Below are 21,742 nucleotides of genomic sequence, written 5' to 3'. Positions count from 1 at the left end.
CAATTGGAGAGTTATATTGATACAACAGTGTCTAACCAGGTCTGTGTACTATTTTTAACCCTTTTAATCTTCTAAGATCTATTAGGTCTTGTATATCCTCGAACTCCCAAAAACCAATTTTTAAATGATTTCAAGGTGGTTTTAAAGTCTTAAAATTGAATCTATCTACATTATAAGATTTTATAAAAGTAATTTAAAATTTAAAATTTAATCTAATTTCCTATCGAATAATCTTACACTATTTTGAGTTTTTTCGGCTTCTCTAGGTCCAAAATGAGTTACAAAAACCTTGACTCACACGAATAATTTTTAGTTGATTTTAAATTATTTTTAAAACCATTCAAAAAGTCAAAATTTGATTTAATGATTTTACAAAAAATATATTTTTAAATTATAGCTCTTTAACGATTTTAAGAATTTTGACTTACATATATTATCTCTCATTTGTACTAACCAACACTGAAGAGTGTTACAAAAAATGTCAAGTACATGTACCAAATTAGATACAAAACTTAGATATAAATTAGCAAAAAAAAGTGTCAAGTTTAAGTACTAAAATGAAAATAAATTAGTTTTCAAATTAAAAAGATATCAAGTTCATGTCACAAATATTACATTAATCCTTTTAATAATATATTGAAAATAAAAAAGTTATGCTAAAAAGAACCGGATCCAGGCCAGAACAGAAGTGGGTTGGGGGTCGGGTATAATCAGGAAGCTTCGGATCCCTTTGCCCTTTTCCCTATCTCCCTCCTTTGCTGCTTATAAAAGCGGAAAATAGAGAGAGTCGAGTTTTTCCAGATTCCGTTTGCGACTCGTGCGAGGGAAACAACCCTTCTCTTTACTCCGTACACCGTCGGACCTATCATCACCTTTAGTATTTTTGCTTTGCTTTGACCTTTGATTTTCATCATAGTATTTCATTAGTAGCGTAGCATATACTGTTTCTTTTCTTGCTGCTCAGACATGGATAATATGTCGAACCAAGGGCAAACGCCCAATCGCAATCCTAATTCTCATCCCAATCCCAATCAAAATGATGATCAGAATCAAACGGAAGAGCAGCAACCTGCAGAAATAGAGCAGCAACATCACGACGAAGAAGAAGCAGAAGAAGAGGAGGACGACGAAGAGGAGGAGGAGGAGGAAGAAGAAGAAGGTAGGAAGGAAGACGAGGAATTGATGGCAAAAGCGCAGGCTCTCATGGAAAAGATCACTTCTTCTCCTGATAACCCTAATCCTACCGTGCTCCATGCTCTCGCCTCCCTTCTCGAAACTCAGGAGTCTCTGTACGCGCCCTCTCTCTCTTTAGTCTGTATTTTTCTTGACTAAACGGTTTTCTTCTTATCAGTTTATTTCTACTAAACAGCCATGATAAGTAAATGCTAATTTAGTACTCTTCTTTTCGATGAAAAATTTAATACTAGTATACTTCTATTTGTACGTAATCCCCATACTTGATGGTTCGTACCGCTATCATTACGTCCAATGCTTGGTTATGATAACAATTACTTACTAAGACTTATTGAAAGTATAGTTTAGAGTTCGAAAACCTGAAAAATTCCAATACCGTTCCTTAGAAACTAAACAAGTCTGAAGATTTTATTGTGGTCCAAAAATGAGCCATAACAAACTGCATACAATGAGGCCTTGGCTCAAATTGAGGAAGGTCCTTGGAACTTTGAGGTTCCATGTTCGAGTCCCACCTTATATACATGTATGGGTTCTTTTACTCTGGTTAGTTTGTTAGTTATAGTTGTTGAATTAGTTATTTAGTTCTGTTCTTGTAATACATTGATTGTATTGGAACTTTTGTACTTTCAAAAAGAAAAGCTGGGGAGGTTGACATGTAAATGCATGGATGATCAGTAATGTCCTATTGGTAACTCCTCTGAAGAGATTTATACTATACTCATTTTACCATTTTATTGCACGCGGCCATAGGTAATTTGATTAGTTTTATGTTGTTTTGTATTTTCATGCATTTCAGGTTTCATGTTTAATTCCTTGTTATTTCAATGTTTTTAATGTTTCATGTTATTGCTGAGCTAATCCAAAGTACCCTTTTAGGTTAAACCGGTATGAAGGATGATCTATTGCTTTTATTTTTAAACTATCTAGTTCTAGTAATTATTTATTTTCATTTGGGTATTCATCTTGATTCCTGCATAGTGTACAAATGTTTTGAATTCTCTTTGTATTTAGTTTTAGATGCCTTGAAGAGAACGGTCCTTCTTCCAGCAATGGTCGTGCCTCTCATAATGTTGGACAACTGGGGAACTTAGTCAGGGTAATGAACTCGTCTTCATTTCCTTTTGTTTACACTGCTACATAGGATTACAGTAATTCTATTTTTGTCATTTCATTCAGCTTTCTATTTTTTTTATCTTATTTCATTTTATGTTATTTAGACTAGATATGGTTTGATTTTCTAGAACCTTATTGTGCTTTTGAGAAAAGTTCTTACTTCGAGCATTTCCCTTTGCTCTCAGGAAAATGATGAATTTTTTGATTTGATATCATCGAAGTTTCTTTCTGAGAGTAGATATTCAACCTCTGTCCAGGCAGCAGCTGCTAGACTTCTTCTAAGTTGTTCTGTCACTTGGATTGTGAGATTTTTTTTCATATGTATTTGACTTCGCTTGTCTCAATTTATAGGATATTTTCTGACTTGATGAATCTGTAAATGGGTCACAGTATCCTCATGTTTTTGAAGAACCAGTTTTGGAGAACATCAAAGCTTGGGTAATGGATGAGACTCCTAGATTTTCTATTGAAGATCACAACTGCAAGCATGACTTGCCAAGAAATGAAGCCTCGGATGCTGAAATTTTGAAAACCTATTCCACTGGACTTCTTGCTGTGTGTTTGGCAGGGTCTGCTCCTATCTTGATGTTTCTGTTTCTCGTTTTTCCTGTTCTTATGTGGCTGATGTTGTAATTCATCTATTATTCTTGTTTTCTCCTTTGGGTCATTCTTGGCTTTATTGAATGTTGCAGTGGTGGTCAAGTGGTGGAAGATGTCTTGACTTCTGGATTGTCTGCTAAGCTTATGCGCTATCTTCGTGTACGAGTCCTTGGGGAGATTACTGCTTGTCAAAATGATGCCTTCCATTTATCTGAAAGCAAGAGTCTATCTGGTGCTGCTTCTTTCAGAAGCAGAGATGAAGGTCGAGGTAGGGTGCGGCAGGTTCTAGAGACAACTCATATGGATGATCCCAGACTAATAGATGAGAAACCTTTAGATGACCATTGTCCTGAACGGGATCAAGAACGAAGCACTAGTCGGCAATCATGTGGAGATGAGTGTTGGGTTGGTGACAGACAACTATCTGATGGGGTGGGAGGGGGGGTTTACATGCATGATGTGGATGCTGATAGTGAGGAAAGATGGCATATTCGAGATATTCGTGATGGAAAATTGAGATATGGTGAAATTGATGAAAATGGGAGAGATGAATCCTCCAGGCGCAGGATAAACCGTGGTTCTGCAAGGTCAAAGGGTAAGGGAAGGACTTCCGAAGGGGTCATGGAGAATGAACAATCACTAACCTCACCAGGCTCTGGAAGTCGTTCTGGACTGCAACAGAGCATGAGAGACAGAAATTTGTCTAAGCATTTAGATGCCAGAAAGGTGCTGGAGGCAAAGAAGTTTGTGGGAAAGACTAATGCTGATAATCTGGTAGTGGAAAGAGAGGACAATGATGAATGCTTTCAAGGATGCAAAGTTGGAAGTAAAGATTTCTCTGATCTGGTTAAAAAAGCTGTTAGAGCTGCTGAAGCTGAAGCAATGGCAGCTAATGCACCTGTTGAAGCCATCAAAGCAGCTGGTGAAGCTGCAGCTGAAGTTGTCAAGTGTGCTGCTTTAGAGGTACGAGCTGATCTCATGGTTCTGCTCTTTTTATTTTTCCCTTCCGCCCTCAAAACAATTCTTTGGCTTTTGCTTTAGAGATTTATCATCAATTACTTTTTATCCTCAGGAGTTCAAAACTACTAACAATGAAGAAGCTGCATTGTTGGCTGCATCCAAAGCAGCAGCTACAGTTGTTGATGCTGCTAATGCCATTGAAGTCTCAAGGTGGGTGTTTCTCATGGACAGACTTCACAGATAATAATACTTGCAATTTGGTTGCTATATTTTGGTTTTCATTGTTTAGTTCAATTGGTAATGCTCCTCATTTGTTCATAGGGACTCCACTAGCACAGGTTCTGATCCAATAAATAAAAGTGCTGCAGAAACAGAAGGAAACGAGGATGTTGAGGAGTATTTTATTCCCAATGTTGAGGTACTTGCACAGTTGAAAGAAAGATACTGTATTCAGTGCCTTGAGACTTTAGGTGAATATGTTGAAGTCCTCGGGCCTGTACTGCACGAAAAGGGCGTAGATGTCTGTCTAGCCCTGTTGCAACGAAGTTCCAAGATTGAAGAAGCATCAAAGGCTACTTCTCTCTTACCTGATGTGATGAAGCTGATTTGCGCTTTAGCAGCCCATCGGAAGTTTGCTGCATTGTTTGTTGATCGGGGTGGCATGCAAAAACTGCTCGCTGTTCCAAGAGTGGCTCAAAATTGTTTTGGTCTTTCTTCTTGCTTATTTACCATAGGTTCCCTACAGGTAGTACATGTAAACTTGAATTTTGCAATTTATGACATCTTATTTAGATATCAGTTGAGTATACATTACAATGTAAGGGACCACTAACATATTTTCTTAATGTTCCTCTAGGGAATAATGGAACGTGTCTGTGCACTTCCTTCTGATGTTGTTCACCAAGTGGTTGAGCTAGCTATCCAACTTCTTGAATGTCCGCAGGATCAAGTTAGGAAAAATGCAGCACTATTTTTTGCTGCTGCATTTGTCTTCAGAGCGGTGCTTGATGCTTTTGATGCTCAGGATGGCTTGCAGAAATTATTGGGCCTTTTAAATGATGCTGCCTCGGTAAGATCTGGGGCAAATTCTGGCTCATTAGGCTTGTCTGGAACAACATCATTTCGAAATGAGAGATCACCGTCAGAGGTACTGACATCCTCAGAAAAGCAGATAGCTTATCATGCATGTGTTGCTTTGCGGCAATACTTCAGAGCTCATCTTCTGCTGCTTGTGGATTCCATACGCCCTAATAAAAGTAACCGGAGTGGGGTGCGGAGTATTCCAAGCACCAGAGCAGCATACAAGCCACTTGATATTAGTAATGAGGCTATGGATGCTGTGTTTCTGCAGTTGCAGAAGGACCGGAAGCTGGGTCCTGCTTTTGTGAGGACCCGGTGGCCTGCTGTTGAGAAGTTCTTAGGCTGTAATGGACATATTACCATGTTGGAATTGTGTCAGGTATCCTGTCTGCTTCTACCTCAGCCTGCCCCTTCTTGCCCTTTGGTTGTCATTTTCTGCCTCATCTATTGGTTATTTATTCCTCTTGTCATCTTTGTAGGCTCCACCTGTTGAGCGTTACCTACATGACTTGTTACAGTATGCATTAGGTGTTCTGCACATTGTTACTTTGGTGCCTATAAGCCGCAAGATGATTGTAAATGCCACTTTGAGCAATAATCGTGCTGGTATAGCGGTTATTTTGGATGCAGCAAATAGTGCTAGTAGTCTCGTGGACCCTGAGGTGCGCATATGCTGTGATATTGTAATGTTGTTCTTATTGTTATTCTTGTTCTAGCAAATAATGCTAGTGTTTACTTGAAGCCCTTTATGTGATATTGTGTTATGGCTTTGGAAGTATAGTTGCTATTTTCAGACGCTGAAAGCAGATATTGATTTGTAGTTTTACTGGTTTAATTACTAACATTCACCTCCATTTTATTGTGTACTTGCAGATTATACAGCCAGCTCTTAATGTGTTAATTAACCTAGTTTGTCCTCCACCTTCAATCAGCAATAAACCATCATTACTAGCTCAAGGTCAGCAGTTTGCTTCTGGTCAAACCACAAATGCTCCTGCTGTGGAAACTAGAAATGCAGAACGTAATATTTTGGATCGAGCTGTTTTCCTGCCTAATCAGAGTGAGATGAGGGAACGAAGTGGAGAGTTGAATTTGGTAGATAGAGGCACTGCAGCAGGCACCCAATCCACCAGCAGTATTGCTCAAACATCTGTTTCTGCTGCTGCATCTGGTTTGGTTGGAGATCGGAGAATATCTTTAGGTGCTGGAGCAGGTTGTGCTGGCCTTGCTGCACAATTAGAACAAGGATATCGTCAAGCAAGAGAGGTTGTCCGTGCCAATAATGGCATAAAGGTTCTACTGCATCTCCTCCAACCCCGTATATATTCACCTCCTGCTGCTTTGGATTGTCTTCGGGCCCTTGCATGCCGAGTCTTGCTTGGTTTAGCTAGAGATGAGACAATTGCACATATATTGACCAAGCTTCAGGTAAAGACGATTGTTACCACATTTTATTTGATTTAGCTTCAGTTTTACTTATACTTTTTTTATCTTTTCCTGTATTTCTCTGCATTCAAAAGTTCATTGCTTCACTACCTTCCAGTTGCTTACCTTGAAAAAAGATGTTATGATCTATTTGGTATGGTGATACACTGGTTAATGCTACTGGTTTCAACTCATCATTGTTCTAGGTTGGCAAGAAGCTATCAGAACTGATTCGAGATTCAGGTGGCCTGACACCTGGAACTGAACAAGGCAGGTGGCAATCTGAACTTGCTCAGGTGGCAATTGAGCTAATTGCTGTAAGTATCCTCACCTGCTACTTAAGACTTGTTGCATTTTGCAATTTGTTAAAGGGTATTTTCTTCTACTGCAATGTCATGCCCGTTGCCTAGATGATTAGAATAGCATATTTTAAAGGCTGTTCTTATCATCTTCTGCCCTGATTTCTGTAAACAGTAGTGTTACAGAGTTGCTGGTTTACAACCTGGTTTACTTCAATAGGAGATTAAAACTTCTTTATCATTGACTTATTGATTCATTAGTCTTTGAAGTATCATTATTCATCTTGTGATGACTCCTCAAATATCCAATGAAAAAGTAATTTGCATAGAACTGGCAATCATCATATGGCTTAGGGACAAAAATGTTGAGCCACAAGTGGCAGAATTTAACATTGTATTCTACCTATTAGAATTTCTTTCAGATTAACTTTCCTTCTGTCGTAGGATCTTCTGATTCTTTGTTACTTGGTGTGCATATATGTGTTTTTTTTTTTTTTTTAAATTTGATATTAGTTTCACTGAACTGAAAAGGTTATATTATGTATTTTTTATTCTCTCTGACATACATGCATAACTTCAAGCCTAGAGTCTCAATTATTAAAACAATTTTTGGTGAATAGATTTTGCTTTAAAATTATAGGAGACTAATTCTCAGCATTTGTATATGATGTGTTAGATTGTTACAAATTCTGGGCGTGCTAGTACATTGGCTGCTACAGATGCTGCTACACCTACATTGAGACGCATAGAGAGAGCTGCTATTGCTGCTGCGACTCCTATTACTTACCATTCCAGGTATTTGTTGCTGTGATATTAATGGATGATCATGTAGTTTACTCTTTCGGTCTTGCCATTCCATTACTTTATTTGTTTTGATCCTTATAAATGCTGTTTGATTATTCTGCTGTATGCTTATGGTCATCAAACTGCAGGGAGCTTTTGCTTCTCATACATGAACATCTTCAGGCATCTGGTCTTGCTGAAACTGCTGCTTCACTTCTGAAAGAAGCTCAATTGACACCTTTGCCATCCTTGGCTGCCCCTTCATCTCTTGCCCACCAAGCCTCTGTGCAAGATACACCTTCAACACAACTCCAGTGGCCCTCAGGTCGTACCTCTGGTGGATTTCTCTCCAGCAGATCCAAGATTGCTGTACGAGATGAGGATATTAATATGAAGTGTGATTCAACTTCATCTTTAAAGAAGAAATCACTTGTTTTCTCTCCCACTTTTGGATTACAACCAAAAAATCACTTCTATTCTCAAGATTCCCAACCTCCATCTGTCAGGAAAACACTCACCAGTTCAAAATCAAGTGTTTCTGATACTCAGACTGAATCTATGATGAAAAGTAACCTTGATTCAGAATTGCACTGTAAGACTCCTCTTGTGTTGCCTATGAAAAGAAAGTTATCTGAGTTAAAGGATACTGGTTCGACATTATCAGGGAAGCGGTTCAACACTGGTGATCATGGACCGAGGTCTCCGGTTTGTCTGACACCCAATTCTACTCGAAGAAACTGTCTGCTTGCTGATGCTGCTGCATTGACGCCAACTTCTATTTTAAGGGATCAGCATGTTCGAGCAACACCAAGCAGCTTAATTGATTTGTCAGAGGACAACCTATGTGGTAGTTCTAATGTGGGACAGATGACGCCTTCCCAAGTTGGACTTCTAAATGATCCCCAACCCAGCAACTCAGAACGTTTAAGTCTAGACACTATAGTTGTTCAGTATCTAAAGCACCAGCATCGTCAGTGCCCTGCTCCTATAACAACCCTTCCACCACTTTCTCTTTTGCATCCACATGTTTGTCCTATGCCAAAGAGAAGCCTTGATGCACCATCAAACATCACTTCCCGACTTGGTACTCGTGAGTTCAGGAGTGTTTATGGCGGAGTCCATGGAAATCGGAGAGATCGTCAGTTTGTTTACAGTAGATTCAAGCCATGGAGAACTTGCAGGGATGATGCTGGCAGTTTGTTGACATGTGTCTGTTTTCTGGGGGACTCCTCCCATATTGCAGTTGGCAGCCATGCTGGGGAGCTAAAAATTTTTGATTCTAACAGCAATAATGTACTGGACAGCTGCACAGGCCACCAGCTTCCTGTGACTCTTGTTCAGTCATATTTTTCTGGTGAGACCCAAATGGTTCTATCATCAAGCTCTCAGGATGTGCGGTTGTGGGATGCCTCTTCTTTCTCAGGTGGGGCTATGCATTCATTTGAAGGCTGCAAGGCTGCTAGGTTCAGCAATTCTGGGAGCATTTTTGCTGCCCTATCTGCTGATTCTACCCTGCGAGAGATTCTCCTTTATGATATCCAGACCTATCAGTTGGAATTGAAGCTTTCTGATGCATCAGCTAATTCTACGGGTCGAGGTCATGTATATTCTCTTATACATTTTAGCCCATCTGACACTATGCTGCTTTGGAATGGTGTTTTATGGGATCGGCGGGTTCCAGGTCCGGTTCATCGCTTTGATCAGTTTACAGATTATGGTGGTGGTGGTTTCCATCCTGCTGGGAATGAGGTAAAGAACGCTGATCCTACCACATGTTTATTTCTTTTTGTATTTTATACGTGGTGTGTATTATCAGGTGCCATCTCTTTATACACTTTATTATATAAAGCATTTTCATCAGACATCATTCAAATTCTTTGTAGCTGGTGTCTTAAGTCTTTAATCTAGATGGTTCCCTAGGGTGGTCTTTTTGAATGAGGACAGCGCAAATGGAAACTTGTGCACTGAAACTTCACAAGTTGGTTTGGGTAGTTCTAATCCTTTCTCATTATTGTAGGCTTTCTTTAGTGGACTCAAAGCCATTGTTTTGCAATACAAAATGTCATTCTAGTTTAGTGTGCATGGCCTGTTTAATTGAAGACGTCTTAAAGATACTGGCTTTTAATCTTTGGTTAATAATTAACCTTTAAACAGGTTATCATAAATTCTGAGGTTTGGGATTTGCGGAAGTTCAGACTACTACGAAGTGTACCTTCTTTAGATCAAACAGCAATAACCTTCAATGCACGTGGGGATGTAATTTATGCTATCCTGAGGAGAAATCTTGAAGATGTGATGTCAGCAGTTAATACCCGTCGCGTGAAACATCCTTTATTTGCTGCTTTCCGCACATTAGATGCCATTAACTACTCTGATATTGCAACTATTCCAGTGGATCGATGTGTTCTTGACTTTGCAACTGAACCAACAGATTCCTTTGTTGGGTTGATTACAATGGATGACCAAGAAGAGATGTTTTCATCAGCCAGGGTTTATGAAATTGGTCGCCGAAGGCCGACTGATGATGATTCTGATCCTGATGATGCAGAAAGTGACGAGGACGAGGATGATGATGACGATGATGCTGATGTAGACCCAATACTTGGGCAAGATCTCAATGGTGATTGTGAGAGTGATGCAGACGAAATGAGCAGTGAGGATGATAGTGTGAGTGGTCTTGATGATGATGATGATGATGATGGGGATTTTATTACAGATGATGCAGACTTCGATGGTGGAGGTGGGATATTGGAGATTGTGACTGAGGGTGAGGATGATGATGATGACAGCCAGTTGGTTGAATCTTTTAGCAGTGGTGAAGAAGAGGATTTTGTGGGGAATGGTTTTGGTTTCTAATTTTGACCTGATAGGCTAAAATCTTGGTCATAATGCTTTCTAGGGATAGTGGAAAACGAAAATGTTTGTAATTATTATTGCTCAAGGGTTATTATTATTATTGTTCTCTTCTGGCAATTTTGTTACTTTGGGTTACCGTTACAATAGGTGATGTGATCTTTATTTCGTTTACGGTATTTGTTTTTTGATGTTGCGAACGAGAATAGAATACACCGTAGGGCTTAACATGGTACGAAGGTGCAGTTCGTTTGCCTATTGTGGGCGATGGTTTGTAGTCATTATGCAGAATCTTGTTTTGGGCTTCAGACTCTGGGTTTTGTTGGCTGTATTCGGCTAGCTCGATAGCGTATAGTGTCCATCTATTTGTGTTTTTCTTGGGGTAAATTTTATCTTTTTATTTTGGTCATTAACCTATTGATTTTTTCGATTTAATTAATTTTTTAAAATTAAATATTTTTATTATTTTTTGTTTAGTTGCCCGTTAGAAGAATTGCGAAAAGTTGATGTGGTTTTATGGTGAAATTCACATTTGAACAAATATTTTAATTTAATTCAAAATCGTATTAAAATCCAATTTAATACCAATTGAGCATGTAGCTGAAGTTCGAAGTATCTTATTTTCATGCAAAAGGTAAATACCATTTTTTTTTTACATATGGAACTTTATATTTTATTTTTGAATTTAAGTGATTTTTAAAAAAAAATACATGATTTTTAACTTTTTAGAATTTTTATTGAAAATATAAAAATATTTTTATTTTTAAATAATCTTTTATGTATTTTTAAAAATAAAGGATCAAACTATCGAAAACTATAAACATTACTGGCTAAAAAGATATTTTATTTTTTTGGTAAAGAAAGCAATTCAATCCATTACAAAATAATCTTTTATGTATTTTTAAAAATAAAGGATCAAACTATCGAAAACTATAAACATTACTGGCTAAAAAGATATTTTATTTTTTTGGTAAAGAAAGCAATTCAATCCATTACAACAAAGCTATATGGCTCTCGTCATCCTTGGCTAAGTCATGAATGGCAATAAGATACTCCAAAATATGGAACAAATATTTTTGAACAAGAGATAAGACATGATTAAATGGTTGCAGGAAACTATCTTTGTAACACTCCCTACTCGTATCCGTTGTCAGAATAGAGTACGAGGCATTATCGAGGAGTACAAAACACTTACAGATAATTTAAATATATTTTCATAACAACTTGTCTCGATTTCATACTATTTTATATTTAAGCTTTACTCACCAAAGTATTTGAAATATCATCTTTATGCAAATAGCACACATGAGGTACATAATTCCATAGTTAAGAATGAACACATTTATCAAACATATTCCACATTCATATAACAATGTCTTACATTTCCATATATCAATAACCGTCATTTTTCTTGTTTTTCAGATAATTATGTGTAACCATTGATAAGCATGTAATTCACTGTTTCTTCCTGTCAATCACAATTTCAAATGACAAATTCGTGTGAATCAGCTCAACTTCATTAGGTGTTTAAATTCTATTTCTTTGATTCACATACTCATAATTTACTAACATATCCTGTCAAACACAATCTCTGAATGATAAAATCACATAATTGAGCTCAATAATAATAATGATAACATTACTTACATTTCTTTTTCCACATGTTACATTTACGACTTACCAACTTATCCATCCAAGGAACAGCTTACGGATTTGAGGACATCGTGATCTGAAGCCCGAAATCTAGTTGAAGCACATAAGTGCTAAACGGAAGCCCGGAGGCTAACTGAAGCATATAAGTGCTAAACGAAAGCCCGAAGGCTAATTTAAGCACATAAGTGCTGAACTGAAACCCCAAAAGGGTTAACTGAAACTCATATGAGTTAACGGAAGCTCGTAAGAGCTAAACGGAAAGCAAATACGAGAATTCGCAACAAATGCTGAATCTCGGTTTACTTGGATAATTTACCGTCAATCCATCTTTTTCACTGAAAGATTGTACTCATTTCCTGCGTTTTGTTCCTCCGAAATTCTCAGTTTAATTTCATAACTTTTGAACATAATTTACTTATTTTCAACAATTAACATACATAAATATTAATCACCATTTATAAAATAATATTGAAATTTAATAATATTAACAAATGGTCACTAAATTTAGTTATATAAACTCACAAGTTCGATTTTTGTATTATAGCGATAATCATAATTTCATAATAAATATTCCAAATAAAACATTATATCGTTTTTAATTCAACACTTATCGATTATAATCGGGCATGTGATCAATTTATACACGAGTCATTCATATATTTTTGTATATTTTCCACCTCCACTCCATCCACATCCTTAGTATAAACAACACACTTGTAGGTAACATTATCTATAATTTTCACTATCTACTTATGTGAATATTCAAGCTGTCCATCTATGTCATAGTCACTAAATTATTTTTATCTTAAGCTAAAGAACTCCAAATTAAGATCCATAATTTTTCGCAGAAACTAGATTCACATATCTTCTTACCATAAAATTTTTATAATTTTTGGTTGGGCCAATTAATACAGTTTATTCATTGAAGTCTTCCCCTGTTCTGCTGTCTGACAGTTCCGACACTTCTTCACTAAAAAATAATTATCTCCTCTTACAGGATTCGAATGATGTTCCTGTTTGTTTCTCTTGAAAATAGACTCATTCAGGATTCTAAACATATTAAATTTAATCCCCTAATTATTTTTATCCAATTTTTGATGATTTTACAAAGTCAGAACAGGGAACCCGAAATTATTCTGACCTTATCTCACAAAATTTATCATATCTCATGATTTACAATTTCATTGCTTACATTATTTCTTCTATAAGAAACTAGACTTAATAATCTTTAATTTCATATTTTATTCATCCTCTAATTCCATTTCTACAATTTTTGGTGATTTTTCAAACTTAGACTACTGCTGCTGTCCAAAACAGTTTTAGTGCAAAATGTTGATTTCCATTTTGCCCCAAATTTCATACTTCATACAATTCAGTCCTTGCTCAATTAACCCCTCAATTAAGATAATTTTCTCAATTAATACTTTTCCTAAACATTATAAGTTATTTCATAACTATTGAATTTCAGAATTTCTACATAAAACTCTAACTTCAAACTCTTTTACAATTAGGTCCTAAACATTCACTTTCTATTCAATTCTTACAATAAAATCAACATATAAACAATTTAAAGCTCTAATTCCATGCCAAATCATCATATAATTCCAGCACATATGTACAGAAACTTTCAATTTCTTTCATAGAATCAAAAACTAATGAATTCAACAATAGGACCTAGTTGTAAAAGTCACAAAAACACAAAAATTTTAAGAAATAATCAAGAATTGAACTTACTTGAAGTAAAAATATGAAAAACCAGCTTAATAGAACTCTTCCATGGTGTTTTTCTGATGAGAATGCAGAAAAATAAAGAGAAATCTAGATAATTCCACTTTAGTCCTAGCTTTATTAAGTAAATTTTACAATTTTCCAATTTTACCCTTAATTCTCCTTATTTTCTTGCTGATTTCATGCCCTTGCCGTCCAGCCCAAATAGACTTTGGGTCTATTTTCCTTTTAAACCCTCTTTCTTTTATCAATTAAGCTATTTAATCATTTCCCACAATTTTGCATTTGATACAATTTAATTCTTTTTGTTCAATTAACTATCAGAACTTTAAAATTTCTTGACGAAACTTTAATACTAACATATTAACACTCCATAAATATTTATAAAAATATTTATGGCTCGATTTAAATTATCGAGGTCTCGATACCTCGTTTTCGATTCTAATTATTTTAATATTTATTTTTAGTACACTATTAACTATTTCAAAAATTTTCCTAACTTCACATTTAATTTATACTCACTAAATTAATAATATTTCCTACTCATTTATCGGATTTAGTGATCTCTAATCACTATTCCGACACCACTGAAAATTGACTATTACAATCTTCCAACTAAGAACTTGCTTAACCAATGCATCTGCAACTCTATTAGTTTCCCCATTAACGTGTTGAACCTTAATTTTTCATTGTTTATGAATCTACTGCAAACCAAGGGATATTAGACATAGGTTTTTGTATTAGCCGGATGACCTCCAAGCTGTCAATTTCAAAAATCATCTTTCTTGCTCCCAGTCGCCAAGCTTGTTGTAGTCCGTCATAAACTCCCCACAGTTCCGCTTCCATGACGGAACATACACCAATATTCTGTGCGAAACCTATCTTTTAAACAAGGATAACATTATTATCATAAATTGATAATGTAATTTATTTATTTACATTAAGTTTGTAAAGATAAAAAATAAAGATTGTAGAATAAAAAGTAGAAGTTTGGGGTACTCCATCTTTTAAACATCATACAAATATACCTTTTAATATTGCTAGGTTACTTAAATTATGATTTAAATATTTTTATTTTTGAATATTTTATATTTTAAATATATTAAATAATGATTACTTATATTAATTATATAAAAAAACATTATTAAAAAATAAAAATATAAACACAAATTCATGTGCAACACATGTGATATTGTAAATTAATTTGAACAAAAAAATAGAATGATTCAATGACTCTAAATCATTACAAGGATTCAATTTTCAATTTTAAATAAGTATAGTACCTTTCAAAAATTGTAAATACTTTTTCCAAATCTTTTTAAAATGACTTTTTGAAAAATCAAAATTTAAATATATTAACAATTTTAATTAGTCTAATAAATACATTATTCTATTTTAATGCATTAGTCTACTAATTTAATAAAAGGAAATATTTGATACATTGAGAAGTGTCTAGAATATTTTTAAAAAGTAAATATATAAAAATATGAGACAACCTTTCAATAATATTACAAAAATAACCTAAATTTGACAAAAACCAAATTTAGTTACCAATCATTCTATTTTAATAAATGTTACAAAAATGAATCTAAAAAAACCTAATTTAGGTGAGAAGAAAGACTCCAGTACCAACATAAAAATTGAAGAAAAATAAAAATAAATTCCATTTTATTTTCCTTTTACCGGATTAGCCGGTTATTAAGGTTGGTTCAAAAGGTTAGCTAAGAGGAAGCTCAGATTAGAACCGTATTGTAGAAAATTTACGATTTAGGTTTCGTTTATTTAATTAAAAATAACTTTTAGAAAATAATTTTTAGAAAATGATTTATTTTTTAGAAAAATTAATAGAAATTTTTTGGATAAATCTAAGTAAGATATTTTCTGTTATTTGACAGATTTTCTAAAAATTTCATAAACGTTGTTTTCAATAAAACAAACATACATTTGAGATTTATGACAAAAAAGTTTAAATAAAGTAGTAAATTGATTACAAAGTGATGTTAAGTTGAAATTATAGTAAATAATAAATTTTCATGATATTAAGGATTAAATTGTAAACTTAGTGAAATTTATAAGTGAAACAAAAAAAGTGATATGCATGAAAATTTGTTATGTGAAATAAGATTTTATAATGAATTATTTGATTAAAAAGATTATATGGTGAAATAATTTAATATGTTAATAAGAGAATTGTGATAAAAAATTAATGAATGTGTTATGAGATGATGAAATATACATAAAATATTTTAAAAATGAAATTATAGAAAAATATGAAATTTCTATAATGACAAGAACTAAATTGTTAAACTTAAAAAAATATGTTAATAAAATAATAGAAATGAAATATATAGAAAATTGATATGTGAAATAAGATATTAAGAATAAATGATGTGATTAAAATGTAAAAAAAATGATTTAATATGATTAATTAGTAAATATTAAATTTTATGATAAAAAAACTAAACTAAAAAATTACGAAAATTTATAATAAATATTTTATAAGTGAAAAATATAACAAAGAATGTGCTTGGACCTGTTGTTCAAATCATGAGTGTTCTAGTGAAAAAATTTTTATCAATTTAAAAAATGTTTAAAAATTTGATAAAACATTTTACAAGAATAAATAGGTAATTTACTAAAAACTGAAAACCTTTTAGGTTGACCATTCTATTCTATTTTACATATTTTACATGAAACAAATATTTTCATTAAATCATAATCCTTGAAAGAACGTGAACCGAATACAATAATCAAGAGAAGGAAGTTTTACACCTGTTACTACATGTACAACATACACAAAAGGACTTGCGCCTTTGAAACACTTTTACAAATTCACATCTACACATCAACCGTTGAATTTCAATCCAGAGGCTGAAGAAAAGATGGTTAATTTACATCCTGCCCTCATACAGTTCTTCCTTTTTTCCATATCCTTATGACTAGCTATATTAGTATTTAAGTTTTATTTCTTTCACCCCCACATTTCCAAACCTAAAACAATGCTTGGAAAGGAAAGGATGCTCCTTATGCAGATACACTACGAGAGGTACCCCCTTGATGGGCCATGAATCGCACGACAACACAAGTTATATTATCTGCACTACCCCTCTGGCACGCCTCTTGCATCAGCCGCTTTGCTGCCTGCTCAGGATCCTGTATTGGTTTTATCATTGCAACAGCCTCCTGAGGAAGGTAAAGCAACCACAAGTTATGAGGATGGTTGCTTGCTAACTAAGCTCATTTGTCCCAATACCAATAAGATTGCGTGAAAACATTTGTTTGTCTCATACCTCATTTGAAACAACATCCCACAGTCCATCACTTGCAAGAATAAGGAACTCGAGAGAGCTGTCAATCTTCTCCTCCTGCAAGCTCCAAAGACACATAAGAGTACAAGATGCTCAAAGATCAATACAAATACTAGTAGCAATAAAAATGTAATATTCATATAATCATTTCAAAAGTACCGATCCTATAGAGTTTTAAACAAATCAGGAAGAACTCTAGCAAGCACTGCTACTGCATTATAGGGTTCTATTTGTGCAATGGCATCTTAGGAACTCAGCATATTTCAAGAAAGAGACCTGAATTTCTGGATCAGCAACAACATATTGCTTCAAAAGCCGGTCACCAAATGCACGAGAAACAGCAAGGACGCCTCCTACTCTCCAAGTTCCTAAGAAGACAATTTCAGACATAATAAAAAGGAAGAAATTTAAGAGGATAGAAGGGTAAGAGGGGAAGGAGATATTTTTAGATGTAAACTCGCACCAGCCCACATGACAAATCCTCCTGCATCCTCAATCCGTTGACGCTCATCAGTTTGATCTGGCTTATGATCGCGGGACACAGCAATAGCTGTAAGAGGATATATCATCTACAAGTCATCTACAACTATCATTTTAGTAATAAAATATTCACTTAAAAGATTTTCAAAAGGACTGACAAATTCACACCTACAGCAAGATGGGTGAAGAAGCAGGTACATAAGAACACATAATGGCAAATTCATATTTGCTGTCATGAATGACTTGAAATTATAGGAATGGAAACCCAAAAAATAGGATCTTACCATTGCCTCCTCTGCAGATAACAGCACGGGAATCCCCAACATTTGCAACTAGCAATCGATCACCAACGAGTATAGCCGTAGAAGCAGTTGATCCAGCATCCCTATTCTGGTTATTTTCTGATTTTAAAAATTCAGAGTCTGTATGACTATATGCATCAGCTGGGTAGAATGAAACAATTAAAACTGATGTTAGGCTGGTGAATAAACAACTCGCTAGAAAAGAAGACAGCTATATGATACAGTTATAATGCCAATAACCTATTGCAGATTTGGTGTCAGAAATGAACTTTGGATGCCTGATCAAATTACTAAAAAGGTTTTGCTTCACATATTCAGCAGCCCGGGCACCTCCATGACCTAAAAAAACAATGCTTGTAAAGATCAGGTTATAACTAAGCATAACTAGCCAGCAATGAATTGTTTTTACATTTCTCGAAAAGAAATGAGTTTTTAATGGTAAAAGAAAATCTTCCTAGCAAAATATATCGGTATAAACTGCAACATAGAACTTATGGTTTACCGTAGTAATACCCAATCCTGAGACAGTAGGCCTTAAGAAATGGATTTGGATACTGCTAGCATAGTAGAACAGATAACAAATACCAGAATCCACATGAAATCGTTTCAGAGTCATTCTCTAAGTTCAAACTACAGTGTATCATCATAAGTAGGTATTTATTCTACTCTTACTTGTCTGGCAAACTTATTTACTTCAGCAGAGGGATTAGAGCTATATGAAGGAACAAAACGCTTAATTTTAAATAGAAAACAGATTTGAAGTCAAGAAAGGCTACAGCAGATGGAAACATGGTTAATAATACACTCCTTAACACAAAATAATAACCAACATAGATGTTACAAAAACTATTTACTGTATGCGGTTTATTGAAGTATACATAATACATTAGCTACTAAGTTCGCATTCATGTTCATGCATTTGTCAGAGACAGAATAAGTGTGAAACATACCATCAAAGACTCCAAAAAGACCAACTATCTCTCCATCAACCCCATCAATCCTTGTCTCATAAAAATCTTCCATTGAAGACCTTTTCCCTGGAGAGCTTGCATAGCCATAGCTGAACTTCCCATTCTGACTGTTGCAGGAGAACATGAGGCACTTGTATATTAGACAACCTTCATATCATTCCATCATTTAAGAAAAAATGTAAACTAAAAAACTAAAGAGTCGTCATTATCATTAAGTTTAAGCGAAACATAATTTAAGTGACTTTGAAGCTGATAGTTCAAGTGCGACCATCACTTCATATTCCTTCATGCATTTCTATAGTTTTGTTCATTTCCAAATGAAGATCTAACAAAATCTAAACTTCTTATCTCTATCAGTCGATGACTTAAAACAAGTGGTAAACCAAGCAGTAAACTTCCAATCATGAGATGCAACTAGTTTAGTGCAAAGCCAGAAATGTCCGAAAATTGCCTTCTTGGGATCAAGAAAGATCCTATACAAAACAGAAAACAAAATAACAGTTGTCCTAGTAAGTGTAATACTGGAAACAGGTTAAAATGCCTTTACTCCTGACACATAAAGAATGCTTTATTCCCCATGGTGACGATTGAGAACACACCACATCACATGCATCAAGAACGATGACAATTGAGAACACACCACATCACATGCATCAAGAACGACAAATTAAAGATTACGTCCCAGGTTTCTCCCACATTATGCAGTGACAAATCATTTAAAGATATAGATCCACAAGAATTTAACACATCAAGATGCTCCAAATTTAAGAAGTTATGTCTTCCAAATTTTTGGAGGTCAAGCATGTATTAATGGAAAATTTCATTTGTCTACCTTCCCTATATTCCCCTTTTGTGTACTACTGCTCGGTAATAATGATTTACTAGCCACACACCCTATCTAATCGAGATGTGTTCCAAGGTTTATCTTAAAGCAACCATCCAAATAAGCAGGGATCTTTGTCTAAAAGGCAATTAAATAGATATATCATGATGTCCAAATCTTAACGGGTTCAATTTTCACTGAGATCTAGTATATTATTAACTGATATTTTCAAAATTCATACAAAATAAGTATTTTCAAAGTTAGAAAATAAGTAACAAAAAAATTCAGAATAAGTGACTTGTCGGTACCAAGAAATTAAGATCCAAAGCAAAACAGAAAAGAAAAAAAATTATATGCCCTAGGAAGTGTAATACCTAACACACGAGAAAATGCCATTACTCCTTACTCATAAAGAATGATTTATTCCTAGTGATGGCAATTGAGGACTCATCACATCGCATGCATAAAAAAATGACAACTTAAAGATCACACCTCAGGTTTCTCCCACATTATGCAGTGACAAATAATTTGAAGATAAAGATCCACGACAATTTAACACATCAAGATGCTCCAAATTTAAGAATATTAAGTCCTAATCTTCCCAATTTTATGGAGGTTAAGCATGCAGTAATTGCACAATTCATTTTTCAACATTTCCTCTATTTTGCTTTTGTTTACTTTTGCTTGGTTATAATAACCCCAGTCATACGCCCTATCTAATTGAGATATACTACCCTAGTAAGCAGAGATCTTTGTCTAAAAGGGAATTAAACATATATGTCATCAATTGCAGAACTTAACGGAGAAGTTTCAATTTTCATTGGGAAGCTAGTTAATTACCAAAATTTTCAAATTCATGCAAAATAACTAACAGAAAATTCAGAATAAATGCATAAAAGTTAGGCAAGACATGCAAACCAAAACACATGATGTTGGACCATATGGAAATATGAATATATAGTAACTTGCAAGCAAAAAGGAAAGTTCGAATTGAAAAGACATTCTAGATCTAAGCAAAGAAGGATAAAAAGAGAAAAAAGGAAATAACCTAAGGCCTCCCCCACAAACTGGTCCATCTTCAGCATGAACCTGACTTGAAGATTGCAAAACAGAATTCAGATAGCCCATATTATTGCTAGAGCTTTCAAATTGGCCACCTCTTATCCCTAGTGTCAATATAGAAACAACAAAAACAACCGTATTTGAAAAATGAAATTTCAGCTGATGATAGTCGGAAAACAAGAAAAGCGGTAATTTTGCGCGCTGATGAAACCAACAATCTCAAAATTCAGGGAATGATCAACCTTAACCTGCAAAGAAAACAAAATTTCCAGATCCAATTAAAAACACAAAGATCTTAAAGATCTCAACATCATGCATATCATGTTAAGTAAAGCCTGAATAGACATGATTAGATAATGAATAATAATAATAATAAAAGAAATAGTTTTGAAAGCGAACATAGCACATGCAATAAAATTATTTTACTAGTTTGTCAAAGTGAGATGATTGTGAAGAATAAATAACATAGATGAAGATGGTGGATGAGGGGGAGAAAATGGTTACCTCAATCAATGAAGAAGAGGAAAGGGAAAGGCAGAATAAGAGTGCGGAAGATTGAATGAGAAAAAGCAAAGCACAGCGCATAAAAGGCCCTTTAAGAGGGGAGAAAAAGACGAAGAGAAGAGACTGTTTTAGAGAGAGATATAAGTATGATAAAACTAAAACCAGAGGCTGCTGCTGATTCTTTCTGTTTCATGTTCGGTTCGGCTCAGGGTTTAGTAACTGAAAGAAAACCACCTCAAATTTAAAAACAAACAAAACAAAATTAGACTTTCGTATCTTATCCACTGTTTTTAAGAGCTAGTATATATTTAAATAAAAATATTATTAATTAATTTCAAAAAAACAATTTTAGTAAAATTCAAACAAAATGGTTAATACAAGGGAGTGGAATCAAAGAAACAAACTGATATTTTGAAAAGGTGGGTGGATGGAGGTGTTTGGTTCACAGGCGTAGCCGCCGGAGAGGGAGCCGAGAGGCAAGCAAATTACAAAACGGACTAAGTCAAATATTATTAGGTATTTGAACCATACACGTGGAACACATGCAAAACAAGGTGTCGTTTTTCCATTTCCAGAAAAATGTCAACTTAATTTACATCACGAA

The 21,742-nt window shown here is 34.7% G+C and overlaps 2 protein-coding genes across 3 annotated transcripts; one reads left to right on the top strand and one right to left on the bottom strand.

The window, feature by feature from the left end:
- The first annotated feature begins 695 nt into the window (after positions 1 to 695).
- LOC107948687 (DDB1- and CUL4-associated factor homolog 1) lies at positions 696 to 10,481 on the top strand. The gene is made up of 14 exons (XM_016883312.2): positions 696 to 1,289; positions 2,206 to 2,290; positions 2,493 to 2,609; positions 2,698 to 2,876; positions 3,000 to 3,870; positions 3,980 to 4,077; positions 4,189 to 4,612; positions 4,724 to 5,326; positions 5,427 to 5,609; positions 5,821 to 6,375; positions 6,579 to 6,689; positions 7,348 to 7,466; positions 7,604 to 9,203; positions 9,609 to 10,481. The coding sequence occupies exons 1-14, from the start codon at positions 967 to 969 to the stop codon at positions 10,308 to 10,310; spliced, it is 5,970 nt and encodes a 1,989-aa protein (XP_016738801.1). The 5' UTR covers positions 696 to 966; the 3' UTR covers positions 10,311 to 10,481.
- A 5,929-nt stretch (positions 10,482 to 16,410) lies between these two features.
- On the bottom strand, positions 16,411 to 21,627 carry LOC107948690 (probable protein phosphatase 2C 59). 2 transcript variants are annotated; one of them, XM_016883319.2, is made up of 10 exons: positions 21,139 to 21,627; positions 20,877 to 20,882; positions 20,621 to 20,738; positions 18,729 to 18,856; positions 18,019 to 18,117; positions 17,761 to 17,919; positions 17,460 to 17,546; positions 17,273 to 17,364; positions 16,979 to 17,053; positions 16,411 to 16,871 (listed from the first exon to the last, which is right to left on the bottom strand). In XM_016883319.2, the coding sequence occupies exons 3-10, from the start codon at positions 20,698 to 20,700 to the stop codon at positions 16,713 to 16,715; spliced, it is 879 nt and encodes a 292-aa protein (XP_016738808.1). In that variant the 5' UTR covers positions 20,701 to 20,738; positions 20,877 to 20,882; positions 21,139 to 21,627; the 3' UTR covers positions 16,411 to 16,712. The 2 variants fall into 2 exon arrangements, with proteins under 2 accessions (XP_016738808.1, XP_040931322.1); XM_041075388.1 differs by lacking the exon at positions 20,877 to 20,882.
- Between the last annotated feature and the right edge of the window lie 115 nt (positions 21,628 to 21,742).

Source organism: Gossypium hirsutum, chromosome A08 (genome assembly GCF_007990345.1).
Source record: "Gossypium hirsutum isolate 1008001.06 chromosome A08, Gossypium_hirsutum_v2.1, whole genome shotgun sequence".
NCBI lineage: Eukaryota > Viridiplantae > Streptophyta > Magnoliopsida > Malvales > Malvaceae > Gossypium > Gossypium hirsutum.
Note: the sequence above shows the minus strand (reverse complement) of the source record. Positions and strands in the feature narration are given on the sequence as shown.